Genomic DNA, 17,208 nt, shown 5'->3' with positions numbered 1-17,208 from the left:
GCTGGCTCTTTTGCTGGGAAAATAACCTTTGAAGAAGACTCCAGTTCCAGCAACAAAAATAAAGCCCTGGAAATGTCTTCTATCTGAGAGTCCCAATGCCTTCTGTGCTCTGGAAATGTGGACAGTTTACACCCAAAAGAATTCTTCGATGGCTTTTCCAAATCTGTAGCCTCGTCTCTGGGACTTCACAGGTGTTTTGTTTTTTGTTTTTTGTTTTTTTAAATCTCAGAGCCCCTGGGCTTCATGTATTGTCCATTTCAAAATTATCTGGAAAATTTACCTTTATATTTAGTGGCAATCATTAATAAATAGTGCCATGTGTCGGCTGAGCATGCTTGATCCCCCAGGGTCCCCACAGAGCTGAGCATGTTAACTCTCACCCCACCTCACACACTGAGCTACTGCAACCGTCCTAGCCTGGTGAGGCAAGCCGGCAAGGAGGAAGCGCAGGACAAGGCCTGAGACTCAGGGTGTGCCCGCCAGTGCCTGTTCCCTGTCCACAGAGCACTGCCACGGTCATGCGGTGAAACCAGCAGTTCTTCAGACCTGTAAGGAACCAAAGGCATTTGAACCATTTCCAGACATCATCCTTTATATTTTAAACTCAATTTCGAGGGCTGGTCCTTGGGCTACCTGTGAATTTTAGCAGTGGCCAGGGGCATTTTGGATTTCATTTCAAAGTGTTTTTTCTTTTCTTTTTTCTTTTTTTTTTTTGAGACAGGGTTTCTTTGTGTAGCCCTGGCTGTCCTAGAACTCACTCTGTAGACCAGGCTGGCCTCGAACTCACAGAGATCCAATGCCTGCCTCTCTCTCCGGAGTGTTGGCATTAAAGGTGTGCACCACCACCGCCTGGCCTATGTCTTTTCTTTATAAAATTAATTTGAATGCATCAAGTATGCCACTCACAAGTTTCAGCTAACCTTTCTTGTTTTGTTTCCCATTTTAATGAACTCTGAGTGTGCCCTGTGTCTTACTTGGAGAAACAAACAACAAACATTGTCCATCAGAAAGGCTGACAGCTGGCACCACACAGCCAGGTTGAGAGTACCCGTGCTTTGTAGCTGCATGGCAGCAGTCCATTCTGCCAGTCTCCAAACGGTTTTAACATTAAACACATTTTAGAAGTGTTTTTATGGCTTCTTGTGGTTTTCAGATTTCATGTGGAAGGCTTTTTGCATGTTCCTGTTTCACTTAGAAACTTTGAATTTTTTTTTTGAGTTGTAGCAAAAGTAAGCATATGTTTATAATGAAGGTTCTATAACTCTGGAGTTAAAAGTCTGCCCATCAGTTACTTATCCTACATCAATGTCATGACTATCCAGTATGGGCTAAGCATGGCCCTGCTACCCTGGAGTGAGGATCCCCCAGTGCCAAGCCCTTCCAAAGCCAAGCCTCCTACCCACTGGTGTGACCATCAGGTGCCCCCAGAGGCTAATGTGGGCATCCAGGAGGCTCACTGACACTCCTGTGCCCCTCACCATGGCCCTGTAATTTTTTCATTTCTGTGCATACTGCCATGGCTGTGGAAGTGCAGGTGGATTGAATAACCTGCCTAAGGACACAGGGCAGACCTTGCATTTGCAGTTAGAGCCTTTCAGGCTCGAGACAGATAAATCCCTTTCCATCTTGACCAGATGTGAGGCCACTCTGCCTTTTCCCGCCTTTGAAGCTGCTTCGGTCTCTGGTGGTCCTTACCTTGAATCAAGAGCCATTTCCTCATACATCGTTCCTTTCTGCAGTAAAATGGACCATTCCCTATAGCTGCAGCAGAGCACTTTTAAATGGCCCTGCCTTGGCTTAGGGGGAGCAAGGGAGCCAGGCAAACCTTTAGTATGTCCAGCCTTCTGGATGATTTGGTTTGGTTTCTTCCTAGAGGACAAATGATAACATCATTAAGTTTATATTCCTGTCTTATCTAGAAAAACACAATTGAAAGAGTGGGTGACTGAAATGTGACTCCTGAAGGTTTCCTAATCCTTCCTCCTGGACTAGTAAATAGGTTACATGTTATAGGACTAGTTACAGGTTACATAAACCCTATTCCAAATCTTAGGGGCACAGCTTCATTAGGGCTACATATCTGGTCTAACTGGGGGGGTCACTACCCTCTGGCCTGGCGTTCAGCCTTCTTGAAATCTAGAGTTTCCACAGCAGTAATCCTAAGATTGGACACAAGATTACACACACACACACACACACACACACACACACACACACACACACACACACGCGTACGTGTGCACCATAAAAACTGCCCAGAAAAACAGCTACGTCAGGCCATGTGCCTCACTCACAGGAGGGAATGCCAGTGGTGCCATGTTTGACAGGCTTTTTCTGAGTTGAAGTGGGGTAGGAGCATGCTGGCAGTTTGGGGGTGGCCAGGCTTTCTGCTTCTCTTGGCTGCAGAGAAGGCTCAGTGTATTCGTGGATAACTGTGGCTCTCTGGTTTCTACCTGTGCTGTTCTTTACACTGATGTGACCTCTTCTCTCTTTGTTGAAACAGACTAACGGTTATGATGGAGACTATTGCGGATCCCAGTCCCTAAGTAGAAGATCTGGCAGGGTTAGTACAGCAACCATGCATGGCACGTGCTCTCGGGATGCTGCTTCAACGTGTCTAAATTATATTGCTCAATTTAGTTACTTTGCTCTTTTTGTATTACCCTGGCTCCCCCACCCCCCAATAACACACTCTAACATTCTCAGAATGTTAGTATTCAAGCATTCTTAGCATGATTCGGATTCTAGATGTTAAGCTAAAAGGCTGATAAGCATTCCTAAAAATACCCAGAGAGCAGAATTAGCTTGTCCACTGTTTATTGCCCTCACGTGTGTGTCTGTGGGTGAGTCGGCTCACATGGATGGAAGCCCACCATTTTCAATTCTCCGCATTTCAAGCCGGCCATGTTAATCTTTATCTTAAAGATGCGCGTGTGAGAGCCTGCACTTCTCTGACGAGGAGAGGGAAGGGAAGAGGGCAGAATTCTGCCGTCTTCAGTGCTCGTGTTGAGGGTGAGAGGCAGGCATGCTAGCGAAGAAGCCAGAGCAGTACACAAGAGACAGAGAGGGCCAGAGCCTGGGCAAGGTCTGGGGTCTGTCAAGGCTGTAGCTGTTGGACATCTCAGAAGGTTAAATTGGACACATATTAATTAAGCCTCGTGATCCAAATAGATTAATCTTGAGTTAAACGACCTAATACCTTCCTGTCCTTAATGTCATTTTCCCCCTCCTGGTAATAAGTTTCTTGTGTAAAATTTAATCTATTTTAATTATATTAAGATAGCATTTAGTCACTTCAATTCCATTTTTCCAGGCTTCAGAACACACACACACACACACACACACTGAGCCAACAGTTTCGGCTTTCCCAAACTGGCCGAACAGGTTGCTTGAGCCTTCTCAGACCTGTTGAGAGTTACCTGTGCTTTTTCTGTGACCCCTCTCAAGCTTGGCTAGCTCCAGACTTCAGAGACCTCCTAGTTGAGGTCTTCTGTCGCCTTCACACTGACACCTGCTGAGTCTTTAAGGCCGCTCGGCACTCCAGGGACAGTCACTGCCCTGTGCATGCCCTTCAGTGGTGTCAGCCAACTGTGCCCAGCGAGCCTGCAGAGCTGGCCACCAGCATAAGTGATAAGAGCGGCAATGTTTCCCAATGTTGACTGGCTGTGCCCCCCCCCCCCCGGTTTTGCTATAACTAAAGTTGTTTGGGAGTTCTTAGAGCCAACTTCCTTCAGTGTTAACACTTCTCTCTACACATGTGATGTGAACTCATCAACCCATCTGTGACATCAGGCTGCGCCATACCTATGTCCAGTACAAATGCCCTTTATGATTTAGTTAGGGTTTCGGCAATGCCTCTGCAAGTCAAATACTGATTCTAAAACGGCTCACGGAGTGAAACTGGATGTAAAATCGGTCTAGCAAGTAGCCAGGGAGAGTCACATGACTGAAGAACAAAATAACCTTCATCTAAGTCACATGTGGGGCACTCTGGAGGAAAGAGTAGACAGGATAGAGGAGCTTCGCAGGTGTAAATGAACCAGAGCCCTGTCTGATAAGAGCTTGGGAATGTCCGTCTCCTCCCAGCTTAGTGACTTGATCCGTGCCTCTGTGTGTCATGTTACCTCCTGTGCGATGTCACCTCTCCCACAGTCTCTTTGACCTGATGCTGTACAGTGCATGCGCGATGCCAGCGCATGCTCGACGCCAGGTGCCTCCATTGCAGAGGTGGAAGCTGGTTCTCAGCCTCCCCGTGCCTCTCTGCATCTAGGGGCTGGGCTAGGCTGGAGAAAGGCTGAAGTTATTGCAATAGAAAGAATTTTAATTACCTAAGGAGATATGCAAAGAGGAGAGTTGAGTCAGTAAGCAACTGGCTAATAATAGAGCACTCAGCTTCATGGGGGCAGAGCTCTGAGACTCTGTGAAAGGCTCACATCTAAGCCATCTAGCTCTGAGATGTGAAAGGCTCACATCTAAGCCATCTAGCTCTGAGACGTGAAAGGCTCACATTTAAGTCTGAGATGTGTAAGCCCTGAGACTCAGAAGGCTCACATCTAAGACATCTAGACTCACTTGCTAGGAATTTATGCTGCAAATTCTTCAGGTGAACCAGGGTTCCCGGGTCCCAGCACTGGTGTGCCTGTGCTTGTCTTGTGAATGGGCAGGAAAAGGAAGCACTCACCACTCACAAACTCTCCTTCTCTGGTGCTCAGAATTCCAGCTACAGTGGCGGCGGCGGCGGCGGCGGCGATGGCAGATTCTCCGCTTTGTCGTCCTCCAGGGAGGAGAAGTTGGTTGGTTCCCATTTAAATCTTTCCCATCCTCTCTACAGAAACTGCAGGTTTTGTAGCATGCACCCTTGTGTGTGGGATCCCTTCTTCTCCCCCAGCCTATTTTACAAGTTTCCACTTGGAATGGATGTTCTGTGAGGAGTAATTAACATGTGCTACTTCATTCAGACTCACCACTGTCCTGTGTTTAACATAAATTGTCACATGCAGCCAACTACCGTGAGTGAACCAATGGCATGCTTGTGTATATTGTCTGATCCAAAGGGGGAAAAATTAAAAGCCTGGATCTTCTCACCTTCTTTCTGAAAACAATGATACTCTCTAGGCGCTACACACTTCGTGGTACTTTGTCAGGGATGGTGTGGCCTTGGCATGAAAATCCAGTCCAGTCCAGCTATCTGTGTACACTCATGTGCATTGACCTGGGCAGGTGATTTCTGTTTATTGAAGAGTCCTACCAGCTGGGGCTGGCATATCCTAGTTAAGGTTCATCTACTAACCGAGCCAAGGAACCAGTTTGGGTAGGTGGAGAACTGAGTGGGCCCACATAAGCCGCAGGATGGGTACTCCTGAGTCTTTACCGCTGGGTCCCAGTATCACAGTCAATGGGATGAAAGTGAGACTTCTTTCCCCAGCACTGTCGTCAGAACGGGTGTAAACCTTAAAGAACAAAGAGAAGGCGCTGGGGAGATGGCTCAGTGGTTAAGAGCACTGGCTGCTCTTGCAGGGGACCTGGGTTCGGTTCCCAGGACCCACATGGCGGCTCCCAGCCATCTGTAACTCCTATTTCAGAGTATCCAGTGCCTTCATCTAGCCTCCACATAGACCAGGCACTTTCATATATTCATGCAAAACCCTCAAACACATAAAATAAATCTTATTAAATTAAAAAAGTAAAGAGGAGACGAAAGTCCCTAATGAATTAAAGGCAATACCCAGCTGAAACAGAGCCCATGTCCAACTCAACTCTAAATTTAACAGAAGGAATCTGCACCCTAAGAGTTAAAGGTCAGAATTAGAGCTGGCCCCTTCAGACATAAAACAACGATCTCCAGACTGGATCTTGGGATCCTGATACTCGGCCTGCCAGTGTGCCTGCCTGATTCATTCTTATAATGTAATGTCCAACCAGAGGGGTGAGACCAGAGACCATCCCCAGTGAAATAGCTATTCCTAAGCAGAAGCTGGGGTCCCTGTAAATTTAGAAGTCCAATTACAAAGACTAAAACCACTAGATCTTGTTGTTGGTTAAAATCAATCCCCTCCCCGTGTGTGTGTGTGTGTGTGTGTGTGTGTGTGTGTGTGTGTGTGTGTGTGTGTGTGTGTCGTGCACACACGCACTGACTGAAAGTCCTAAGTCAGTCTGATGGGGTCATTCTGGTTCTGTCCACTAATGTTCCCCTAACTCTCTTTCCCTCCTGCCCAGCGAATGCGTGCTGATGCTGTGATAGTGTCAGGCTGTTTTCCGTGTGTCTCCAGCCCTAATCCACCCGTGAGATGGAGTGATTTCACACCTCCCCACCCACCTGACCCGACTTGACTGTTTTCTTTCATTGCAGGGACACTTTTGCTCCGACCTCAGCCTTCCCAGCAGTGGCCTTGCTTCCAAGCCCCTGTCTACCCAGAATGGAACCCGGGTCTGTTCCTCTGCCCTTTCCTCTGCAAAGCGCTTTGTGGCTGGTGCCCTTAGAGGACACCTCAGCCTCTTCAGTGTGTGGTCAACAAGGCCAGGCTCAGGGCTGTTTGGAATGGCTTGGCTAGCTTGCTGAGACTTTCCTCAATCTCCTAAAAATGTAATTTAGGGCCTAATATGGAAAAGGAGACTTTAGGGGAAGGAGGGTTCTGTGAAATGTATACTCAAAAACAAAACAAAACAACCCTCAAGTTCAGAAAAATTGGCCTCTTGGGTTTCTCCGTTTCCAGCAATTGTTCCCCCATTTGGAGTTCCAATTTGCTTTAAAAAAATGTTTTTTTTTTCTTTTGTAAACGTGTCCAGGAAGCAGCCTACAAGGTCTCTGTGCACATTGCCTCCTGCATCTTGGAGAAGTGGACAGAACTGAGCATTTCTTTGACGCTCCCTCTTTCCTGTTTTCACAAGAACGAGGTTCAGGGCCAGCCAAAATGGGCCTTTGTTGCTCTGGGCTGGCAAGTTCTGTTGCAGCATAAGGGCGCCACGTTAGAAATCCCAGTGCACATGCTCTTTTGGAGGTTGGCTGTCGCCTTTGTGGGCAGTTTCAGCTGCTGGAAGGTCTGTCCCTTGGCCCTGCATCTTTCCCTGTACTCTCCTGTGCCCTGTGCCTCGGGTGTGTACCAAGTCCTGACCCATCTCTGTAGCTAGGTCCTGTACCTCAGAGAGCTGCCTCTGCATCCCAGCACGACCCCCCAGAGCTCTGTGTGCTACTCTGTATTCTAAGTATGCGTCCCCTTGGGCTTCTGGAAATGCCAGCCCTGAGCAGCCAGCTCCCTTACACCCCCTTTTGTATCTTGACTGCTGCTGTGACCCTGACAGAAGCAGTCGTACCCTGATATATTTATTCTCTCTGTAGTTTTCTGTACCCGAGGGGATGGTTCAAGGTCCTCCTTGATGTCAGAATCCAAAGGGACTCAAGCCCCTCACATAAAGTGATGTGGCATTTACATCGTGTCCGCACATCTGCCTATGAACTTTAAGTCATCTCCAGCTTACTCATGGTGTCTAATATGTAAATGTTGTGGAATGGTTGGTGCGCTGTGTTCAGAGAATGATGCAGGCAGAATCTGTCCATGTTCAGTGCACGTTGGGTTTTTTGTTTTGTTTTTTTCAGATATTTTTGATCCTTGGTTGGTTGAACCCAGGAATGCTGAACCCTAGATACGAGGTTGAGCTATGAGAGGCCTGCGTGGCCTTGAACCTGGCCCGGGGACTATGTCCATCTATTGGCTTCCCTTCAGGTCTTCTTCCAGCAACACCTCAAAAGGAATGACTGAAAAATAATAGCCCCATTCCAGAGATGCTGAGGGAGTTTGTGGTTTTAAAGTTAGAAATTGTATCATTTATCTCTCCTGTAAATTTTGGATTTCCATATGTCCAGTCCCCTGAAAACACAATCCCTTAGCTTTGGCTTTTTCTTCTAACCATTGTATTATAGTTACTTAGTTACCAGAGGCAGATGGCATGGCGTGGCTGCCTTAATGCTGCTGTCCCGCGCTCTTTTCCCAAGGTCTAAAGCCTGCCCTTTGCTTTCCTCCCACAGTCCGCCTTTCTGTGCAATGCTGCCCCCCGGCCTGCGGGGAGTTTCCGGGTGCGTGTGCTCCCCACCCTGCCGTGCATGCTCCCCTCTGCCTGTTGCACATGCTCTGCCGCCCTGAACCCCGTTTCCTGCCCTGCCGGGGAAGCGGCACTTGGCTCACAGCTTACCCACGCTCTGTGGTCTCCGCCGGTTCCCTTTAGTCAGATCCGCGCTTTCTCTTCCCTGACGCCTGACAACAGCTGTCGCCCTGTTCCATCTCTCGGAAGACTTGTTTAAGGTCGTTAGGAAGGAACAGTGACAACATTTACCTGTTGGCAGAAAGACAGATGGCTCCTGGGTGTGCTGACAGCCGTAACTGACTCTGAGCCACATTGCCATAGTACTCTGGAAATTTCCATATGACTATATAATTTTGGAAATTTCCCGTTTTAAATGTAGGTTCTTACATTCTGCAGTAAACTAGGTTTTCAAAGTTACTGTATTGATAACTGTGAATTTCCACCACATTGCACACTCAGGGTTAGGTACGTACGTATACCTGGCTAACCTAGCCAGTATTCTCCGAAGAGGAATAAGGAAAATTCAGGTGTCTTTAAATGGGACAGAGTTTGACATTACTGGCTGAGTTCTTGTAAACATCTTTCTCTATGATTAATTGCATACAGTTTTCAAGGTAATCAAATACTGTTTTCTGTGTAGCAGCTTCAGAAGAGATATAAAATATCCAGCATCAAAATGAAAATTACCGTAATGTTTCATTCCAAAACCACTTCACACAAGAATAATTGTGTAAACAGGGCGTATGAGGATGCTTTGACGAACTTCAGGATGTTTGAGTTGCTTGCCAATTTTCAATCTTGATTGGCAATTCTCATGTGGGATATTTTTCAGAATAACAGTCTCCAATGCTTTCGTGAAAATGCATGCCAACTGACAGCAACTTAAACGTCTCTCTTTTGACTTCTGCACCTTTTTGTTCTCTGTGGCTCTCTGAAGAGCTGAAGAGGGTGATGTGGAGCCTGCATGGTGTTTTCCAGAACCTCTCCCTGGCACATGTCACTCTTCCTAACCTTACCTTTCAGTGTTTTCTGTGTGGTCCTTTAAAAAAGAGTGCGTTTCCTGCCCTGACAGTCTGTTCTTGTCGCAGGCGTCCATGCTGGATGAGAGTAGCCTCTATGGGGCTCGGAGGGGAAGCGCCTGTGGTTCCCGAGCTGTAAGGCGCTTTTCATGTTTCCCATCATGCCTCACTGTGTGCTGCATGACCCAGGGGTGTTTGCTGGATGGTGACTGATGTCACAGGAGGAAACGTTGTCTGTGTTTTCCTTTGTGATAAAGGTCATGGATGATGGAATCAGGAAATCTTTGCTTGTTAATTTCATGTCCTCACTCATCAGTTCGTACTGAGGTCAGAGACTCGCCTTAGTTGGGTTTCGTCTGCTTCAGTCCCTGCAACTCCCGACTAACGGAACAAGTAATGAATTTCCGAACTTGAGAAAGGAGAAGGGGTGGGGGGAGTTGGACAGACCCCCAGGGTTGCTATGACGACGCTGGTCCCACTTTGCAGGACTTGCCACTGTCCCCTGATGACCCTGAGATGGCTCCTAGTTGTGTGTAGCAACCCAGTCTTGACCCTCTGGAAGGAGTTTCCACCCACCTGAGCAAAGGATCCTGTGATTCAAACTCAGAGCCTTCTGACTTAATTAGCTGCCCATGGGCCACTTGACTCCCAGGCACAGGTGACACTTGCGACCTGATGACGTGAATGCTTCTCTTCCAAAGGGTCAAGGCAGTCCAGCTGGTCGGAGAACTGCTCTGAGTAAGGGTCCTTAAGCAATATGACATGGTCCTTATGTCTCTGGATGCCCCACACCTGAGTGTAAACATGTCTTTATCCAGGGAAGAAATGGAGTTGGAATGCCTCCGCGGGCCTGACCATGCTGGCCACAGCCCTTAAAAACACCTGGTGCTTTTGTTTAACCCTCAGTGACTTCTGGACATGAGATGTCACATGGGGCCTGGGAAACGTGATATAGCTGCTGATTTTCAGGAGGGTCAAGTCAGGCCAGCTGGTCTGAGAAGTGTTCTGACCCAGGAGCCTGGGACTGGGCGGGAAGCAGCATGAGGCACAGTCCCTCCGACCATTGCTAGCGAAGAGCTGGAGTCATTTCTTCTTTCATTCAGCAAGTGTTTCTGAAGTGTGCCAGGCCTTATCTGCTCACTGGGGCCGGCTCTCTGGTGGGAAGACAGAAACGATACTTTAGATGGCATCATAGCACCCCTGAAGATCCAGAGTCCTTACAGTTTTCAGTGGCGATGACGCTTGGAAGGCTCTCAGCCCAGAGGTCCGTCTAGCATTTTCCCCAGGGCAGGCGGCTGAATACAAACCAAAGTTTAGAGGCTACAGCCCAGGCAGGGGCTGTCATTTTCCTTCATCAGGAGTTAGAAAGCTTGAACAGACAACTAGACAGGCACACCCAGAAGATAGGTCCTCCAGTTTCTACCTGGAAAGGTGGCAGAAAAGCCAAACTTCCCCTTCAGAAATGCCAGCCCTCCTCCTACTAGTTTCTGAGCTGGGATACACAGGGTCTCACGAACTGCCACCACAGACCCAGGAGATGAGCGCAGGAGACGGGATGCACACAGAAGTTGAACGATGCCTGGTGTTCTCCTGCAGCTGCACCCTGTGGGAAATGCAGTTGTATTTTATCCCTGGTAGATGTTTACCTGATGCTGTGGCAGATGCAGACTCCTTTTCTGAGCCCTGTTTGCTCCCTAACCCTAACCCGTCTTTCCTCTCCGCTGTGTGTGAGTGTGGCTAACCTCCACACTAACTGAAGCACAATCTTGGAGGCTTTCCTTCTCCTTGTCTCTTTGCTGACCCTGTTCCTTTGTTTCTATCTCTGCATCCTGTGGCGGCTCCATCGTAGCCCTCAGAGTACAGCGGCCACCTCAACTCCAGCTCCCGGGCCTCCTCTAGGGCCAGCTCCGCGCGGGCCAGCCCTGTGGTAAGTCTGCTTCCTGGCCCTGCCACCCTTCAGCTTCCTTCCTCCTTCTCCTCTGCCTCCCTGTCCTTTTTCCCTGACCTCCCACCCCTTGTCCTTCACCTTTCTGTCCCTTAGAAATGGCCCCTGTCTTTGAAAGCCAATGTGGGGTGAAGCTTGAAGCTGCTCACTTTATTTCAGGTTTTAGTAAAAATGGGATTGGGAAATGGTTTTGAGTTTTGAAGACGCTGTTGGGTTGTGTCAGGGGTACACTGCTCAACTTCTGAAGGTCCATAACAGAAGAGAAGTTATTAGCGGTGCTTAGAAATGAGACTTGAGAGGGAAAAGTCCATTCTGGGGGTGAAAACTGTAGCCACGTGTGTGGATGGGCTGTATTTTACAATTTAAAATCGCAAGGACTTGACTTAACATCGCCTTTAAACCGTGCCGGTTACCAGACGAGTTTTAAAGTAAAGTATGGGCCTGTAAATGCCTCTCCACTCTCAGTTCTTCTTAGGTCACCTGTTGTCACATCTGTTCAAAAACTGCATAGACGCTGTCACTAGGGCCCTGCTCTCCTATTTGTGGCTCACCACATGCCAGACATGGCGGGAGGAGCCAAGGCCCCGACATCAGGTCCTACACAGTTTGACGGTTTCCCCCAATCAATCGGTGGCTGCCTTTGAGGCTACTTTATCATTATCTAAACAAGAAATTGTTTTATTTTGTTTGTGTGTGGGGGGAAGGGTAATATCTGCTGACTTCCTCTATTGCTGTTTGCCTAAATATTATGAGACAGAGTCTCTCACTGGTTTTTGCTGCTTTGACTGAGCTGGCTAGTCAGCAAACACCCAGAATCCTCCTGCCTCAGTGCTAGGATCACAGGTGCACACCACCAGGCCGGCTTTTTGTTTGTTTGTTTGTTTGTTTAAACATGGATGCTAGGGATCAACCTCAGGTCCTCATCAAGCCTACAGAGCAAGTACTTTACCAACTGAGCTATCCCCCAGTCCCCTGTTTGTGTCTCATAGCCCCAGATGGCCTTGAACTCACTATGTAGTTGAAGATAACTCCTAATCCTCTTGCCTCCACATCCCAAGTGCTGGGGTTTCAGGTGTATAGATAGCACCACACCTGACTGGACAGTTTTGGCTGGAGTGGGGAGACAAGCCCAGGCTGTAGCAAGAGGTGTGGGTGGAGGCCCACACTTGGAAAGTTGTGGGTGGAAAGTGCAAACAGTCCAGGCCAATCTCTTTTGATCAGCTTACATGAAAACTCCCAGACATAAATACAGTTTGGGACTCAGTTCTCCAACCCTGTGTTGCCCAGGATTGGTCCCTGCCATCACAGAACGCAGGGGAGCCAAGACACACCACTTACACAGATGGGTTCACTGTGGGGTTTCCTACCAGAAGCAGCTTCCCCTGGAGGAGCCAGTGGGATCCCTTGCAGCTATGAGCCTCTCCACCGAGTCAGTTCAGTGGCCTGGTGCCCCTCCCCCATCCCATTATGTGTCTGTCCTTTAAATTGGAATGGCTGTCGTGAGCTCTGTGGTGGTATAACACATACAAACTAATCCATGAGGAGCCTTCAAATTACTAGGAACAAAATATTTTCCATGGCGAGTTAGTGTAGAATCCTCTTCCTTGTGCATAATAATCGAGTGTGCCCTTGAGGAGTAAGTGGAGAGTTTGCAACCAAGAGAAGAAATCTGCAGCTTTTACTTTCAAAGATTCCCAACAACCCCCATACCATTCCCCCACTCCGGCTGCCTGAGCAACTTCAGCCCGGGGTGGCAAAGCAGGATTATTTGTCATCACCAGGCATGGCCCTTGGATTTATTTTAGTATAACGATGAAGTCATAGTATGACAGAATTCATGGTTACTGTGATTGGAAAGACTGAAGTCGGATGCAGATCCCTTTGTGCTGTGTGTGTGTGTGTGTGTGTGTGTGTGTGTGTGTGCTTTCTAGATCTTTGGAAAGTTTACATACATGAAACAAGTTTGGTTGTTATTTTTCCACAGAGGTGCATTGTACATCTGTGTAGCCTGTGAGCCAAAGGAAGTGATCTCTTTGGGGTGTGGGCACCCCCCCCCCCCCCCCGCTAAGTCCATTGCAGAGATCATCAGTAGACATTTTTTCCTCCTCTAGTAACCTGGTCATTGCCCCAAAGGTCCATCGATCATTGTTTTCCGTTGTCTCATTTAGTGAGCAAAGGTCAGAGCAAAGATGGGTGGAACATAGACTAGCCTTTCGACTCATCCTGTCACCTCACATCAGCCAGGTCCACTGACCAAGGAACCTATGTGTGGTTCTCAGGTGTGGTTCTCAGGTGCAGCGATACCTCTAAATGTAGGGTAGCCCCAGGAGATTCTTCTGTCAGTGGGAGGGTCACTGGCCTTTGCCAGGTCCCTCTCCCAGAGCCCTGGCCCTGACCCTCCTCCTCCCTCTCAGGCAGGAAGATCCACAAGTCCAAACACAAACTTCTGGGCTTCTTCCCATCAGCAAGTCTGTACTCATTCACAGACACTTTCTCTTGACAGCCAGCCCAAATCACACACCCACCCTCCCGTGGAGTAATAGCCCCAGGACACAGAAAAGCATAGTGTTCTTTATGCCTCTTTAGGCACCAGGATGCTGGGTTTGACACCCTCTGCCCTTGGGACAAACAAGGACTACAGTGACCCTCCCTCTGGCCTCTGTGGGAGGCACACAGAGGAGGATGGACAGCAAGGCAGGAGTTATAAGACGGGGTTCACATGCCACAGCTCCCACTCCTGGCTCGAGACGTGTAGGCAGACATATAAACGCCTTGAGCTAAAGCTGGAAGGAACAGCCCCCTGAAGGCGTAATTTGCCCCTGCTTGGCTCTTGCTGCCTCAGCCACATTACGACACAGTTGTTAGTGTCCATATTGGTTCTTGGAAAATACCCCTGACCTAGTACTTCACCAGGGGTGAGAAGAAAATACAGAAGTCAGCTGCGGCACTCAAGGCTCTGCATCTCACATCTGTCAGACGGGAAGCGAGGCGGTACTACAGGTTGGGGGCAGGGTGGTGCCACCTAAGAGCAGAAGCCACCAGAACAAAGGAAGTGGTCGTCCATTCCCCTTTAAGAACATGAACGTGCCTCCACATCTATAGACTATTGCAAGGGTCAAGGCCAAAAGCTTGGGGTTCCCAACCATACAATTCTTGGGAAAGCCAGGAGGCATCAGTCCCAATGCAGGGGGCAGATGGCCGTGTTCCCCCTCATTCTAACACCACTCCCCACCCCCTTCTCTTCACTCCCACAGCCCCCATCCCCCACATCCATTCCACCTGTCCATCACCAGTCCTAATTAGTGTTAACTGTTAACACAGCCTGAATCACCTGAAAAGGTGAGCAGTGGTCTTTATCGTGTGGGCCTGTGGACACGCCCATAAGGGAATTCTCTTAACTGCCGTAGGAGGGCCCAGCCCACTGTGGGCAGTACCATTCCTAGACAGTCCTGGGTTTTATAAGAAAGCTAGACATGGTGCCTACCTCTGGGTTCCCACCTGGACTTCCCTCAATGATAGACTGTGTCTTGGAGAGTGTGAGCCAAAGAAAACACTTCCTCTCCAAGTTGCTTTTGGTTGAAAAACCACAGAAAGAAAAAAGTAGGACACACACACACACACACACACACACACACACACACACACACACACACTGAACTGTGTTTTCTTTCTCTCCTTTATGCCCAGAATCTTCTCCTTGAAGAGGTTGTAGTTCACCCAGTGTTAATTAAGCACCTAGAATATTCTGGTCATGAGTCTACAGTGTTAGGCAATATAGACCTACCTGCCCTTGCCCTTCATGAGATACACAGACTGGGCCAGAAGAAGATGTTCATCAAATAAATAACATAAACATCGGCTGAACAGCTGTGAAGGCAGGTGTTTAGAAAAAGGTGGGATCTGGAGTTGAAGATCTAGGCTTAAACCACACTCAAGCAGAGCCAGGTGACATCTAGGGCATCTCCCTGGACTAAGTCTCACAGCCCACTGGAATCCAGGAGAGCCTCCATGGTTCTGCAACATCCTGCAGGAATGTCTTGAATGCAGCCAGGGCTCCTGTTGTCCCCTGTATTCATAGAAAAGTGCTGAGCACAGCTGTTTGCCTATTTGCATTCGAAAACAAAGACCCTTGTGACTCACCTGATGTGAGGCGAGGCAGGAGCCAGGTGGAGAGCAAGCCCGAATCTATGGGTACAGGAGTAGATTTAAAACCAACGATTCACCAAGCGTGGTGACACGTGACTGTACTCCCAGTACTAGAGAGGCTGAAAAAGGTGCATCACGATTTTAACATAGTGAATCCCAGGCTACTCTCAGCTACATAAACTCTGTCTCAAAAATACGATTAGGCCAGGGAGGTGGCTTAGTGGCTGAAGGCGTTTGATGCCAGGCCTGATGATGTGAGTTTGATCCCAAAGACACACATAGAAGGAGAGACCCGAGTCCTACAAGTTGTCCCCTGACTTCTCCACATATGTCATGGCATGCACGTACACCCTGAATAAATAATAAGTAACAAAACCAAAAATTCCCACCCTGATGGGAAGCGCCACTGTCACGACACTGGAGGGGACGCGGCCCTTAAGTGGGTGTCCCTGAGTGCTGTTGGCCGTGTCACTTGTTTTACAAATGTGGTAGCAGTGACATTGCTTCAGGGACCCTGTTGGCGTTCCAGTGTCTGATGTGGCCTGTCTGGGAGTTGGGACCGTGAGTTCTCTGGGTTCTCTCTTGGGCCAGATCTTGCTTGGGTCTCTTTATCTTCGAATGGGCCAGCGGAGGGACGGTGACGTGCAATGGGTGTTTAAAACCTCAGCATGTGCTCTTCCTAAGAAACCTGCTGAGGTGGCGTGGGTGGGACTCACATCCAATGTCCTCCTAAAGGACCTGCTTTTGGAAGGGAAGGAGGAGCTGCCATGACCTATTCTCCCACAGACATTTCTGAGAGGGGACTTTTTTCAGGAGGAAAAAAAACTTAAAATTGAGACAAGTTCTTACCCTGTAGCCCAGCCTGGCCTCAAACTCATGGCAATCCTCCTGCCTCAGCCTCTCAAGTACCAGAATTACAGGCATGTGCCGCCACCCCTGGCTCCAGTAGATTTTGGAAGATGGCTTTGAATACAGTCAGTGGTAATTATAAAAGACTAGCATGTATCATTTAGAATTCTGTTAGTGTGACATTAATCTGAAATACTGAGTGCTGGAGAATAGAGATTTAAAAAACAAAAAAACAAAATCTCAGTGGGTCGCAAGATTCCTGGTACCCTTGCCCTTTCCATGAAGGGAAGGCCAGTGTTGGTAGGTCTAGGGGCTTGTCCATGTGCCTGCTGTGTCCAATAACAACAGTCTTTGAGTTCCACTCTTCCGTGTCCACCTCTAGTGGCCTTGTCTCCATGGCAACCTTCACAGCGGGTCATGCCGCAGCCATGGATGTGTATTGTCTCCTTGTAGATTATTTCCAGAGGGACGGTGGCACGTTCTCTATCGGAGTGAAGGATACCGCCTGGTGTTACTCTGTGACTGTGTCCCTTCGTGTCAGAGGCTTTGTGAAAAGGGTGCAGCTGTCTGTTGGCACCTTTCTGGGCCGACGACCTGAGGCAGACCTGACCAGAGGCAGACCTGGACAGGCTGCCATCTAGTGGAGTCAGTGGGAACAGCAGCTCTGTGGGCCCTCGTCACATCCCACGGGGCCCCAGCAGCTGCCTGTTTCAAAAAGCCTGGACTATAGATGTACCTTGTCAATTTGAAAACAAAATCACGTGCTGCAGGGCACATTTCATGTCTCTATATTGAGAGAACAGTTTTTTATTTTTCTCTGCATGGCCTCAGCCCACTCCCCAATTTTTCATATTCTCCATTCATCATATTAAAGAAGAGACTTTTTTTAATTATGGAAGAAGCAAACTATGCTTTGTGTTTTATTGGATTTTTTTGAGGCCATGTAACTCAAGATGGACTGGAACTAACCCCATATACCAGGCTGACTTTAGACTCACAGAAATCCACCTGCCTCTGCCTCTGCCTCTGCCTCTGCCTCCTGTGTTGTGGGGAAGGAGGAGGGTGGGTTAAAGGTATTCACTACGGCACCTGGCCAAGCTATGGTTTGGAATTTTTGTCTTTCTGGTTAGATGTTTTGTGAATTATAAAAGCAATATATGTACCAGTTCC

At 48.4% G+C, this 17,208-nt stretch overlaps 1 protein-coding gene across 23 annotated transcripts in view; it reads left to right on the top strand.

Annotated features, from left to right (window-relative positions):
• Lrrfip1 (LRR binding FLII interacting protein 1) overlaps window positions 1-17,208 on the top strand; it is a 134,294-nt gene that overhangs the window by 86,422 nt on the left and 30,664 nt on the right. For 11 of the 23 annotated variants that reach the window (XM_052750440.1, XM_052750435.1, XM_052750434.1 and 8 more), the window contains 5 exons: window positions 2,504-2,563; window positions 4,713-4,793; window positions 6,350-6,427; window positions 9,168-9,233; window positions 10,948-11,025. The exons of 7 other annotated variants lie outside the window; for them this stretch is intronic. In XM_052750440.1, the coding sequence (XP_052606400.1) occupies window positions 2,504-2,563; window positions 4,713-4,793; window positions 6,350-6,427; window positions 9,168-9,233; window positions 10,948-11,025 (363 nt within the window). The remainder of the gene's footprint in view (window positions 1-2,503; window positions 2,564-4,712; window positions 4,794-6,349; window positions 6,428-9,167; window positions 9,234-10,947; window positions 11,026-17,208) is intronic. 5 more of the 23 variants (XM_052750428.1, XM_052750429.1, XM_052750423.1 and 2 more) reach the window with 4 other exon arrangements.

This window comes from Peromyscus californicus, unplaced genomic scaffold (assembly GCF_007827085.1).
Source record: "Peromyscus californicus insignis strain IS unplaced genomic scaffold, ASM782708v3 Scaffold_21__1_contigs__length_65335640, whole genome shotgun sequence".
In the NCBI taxonomy this organism is placed as follows: Eukaryota; Metazoa; Chordata; class Mammalia; order Rodentia; family Cricetidae; genus Peromyscus; species Peromyscus californicus.
Note: the sequence above shows the minus strand (reverse complement) of the source record. Positions and strands in the feature narration are given on the sequence as shown.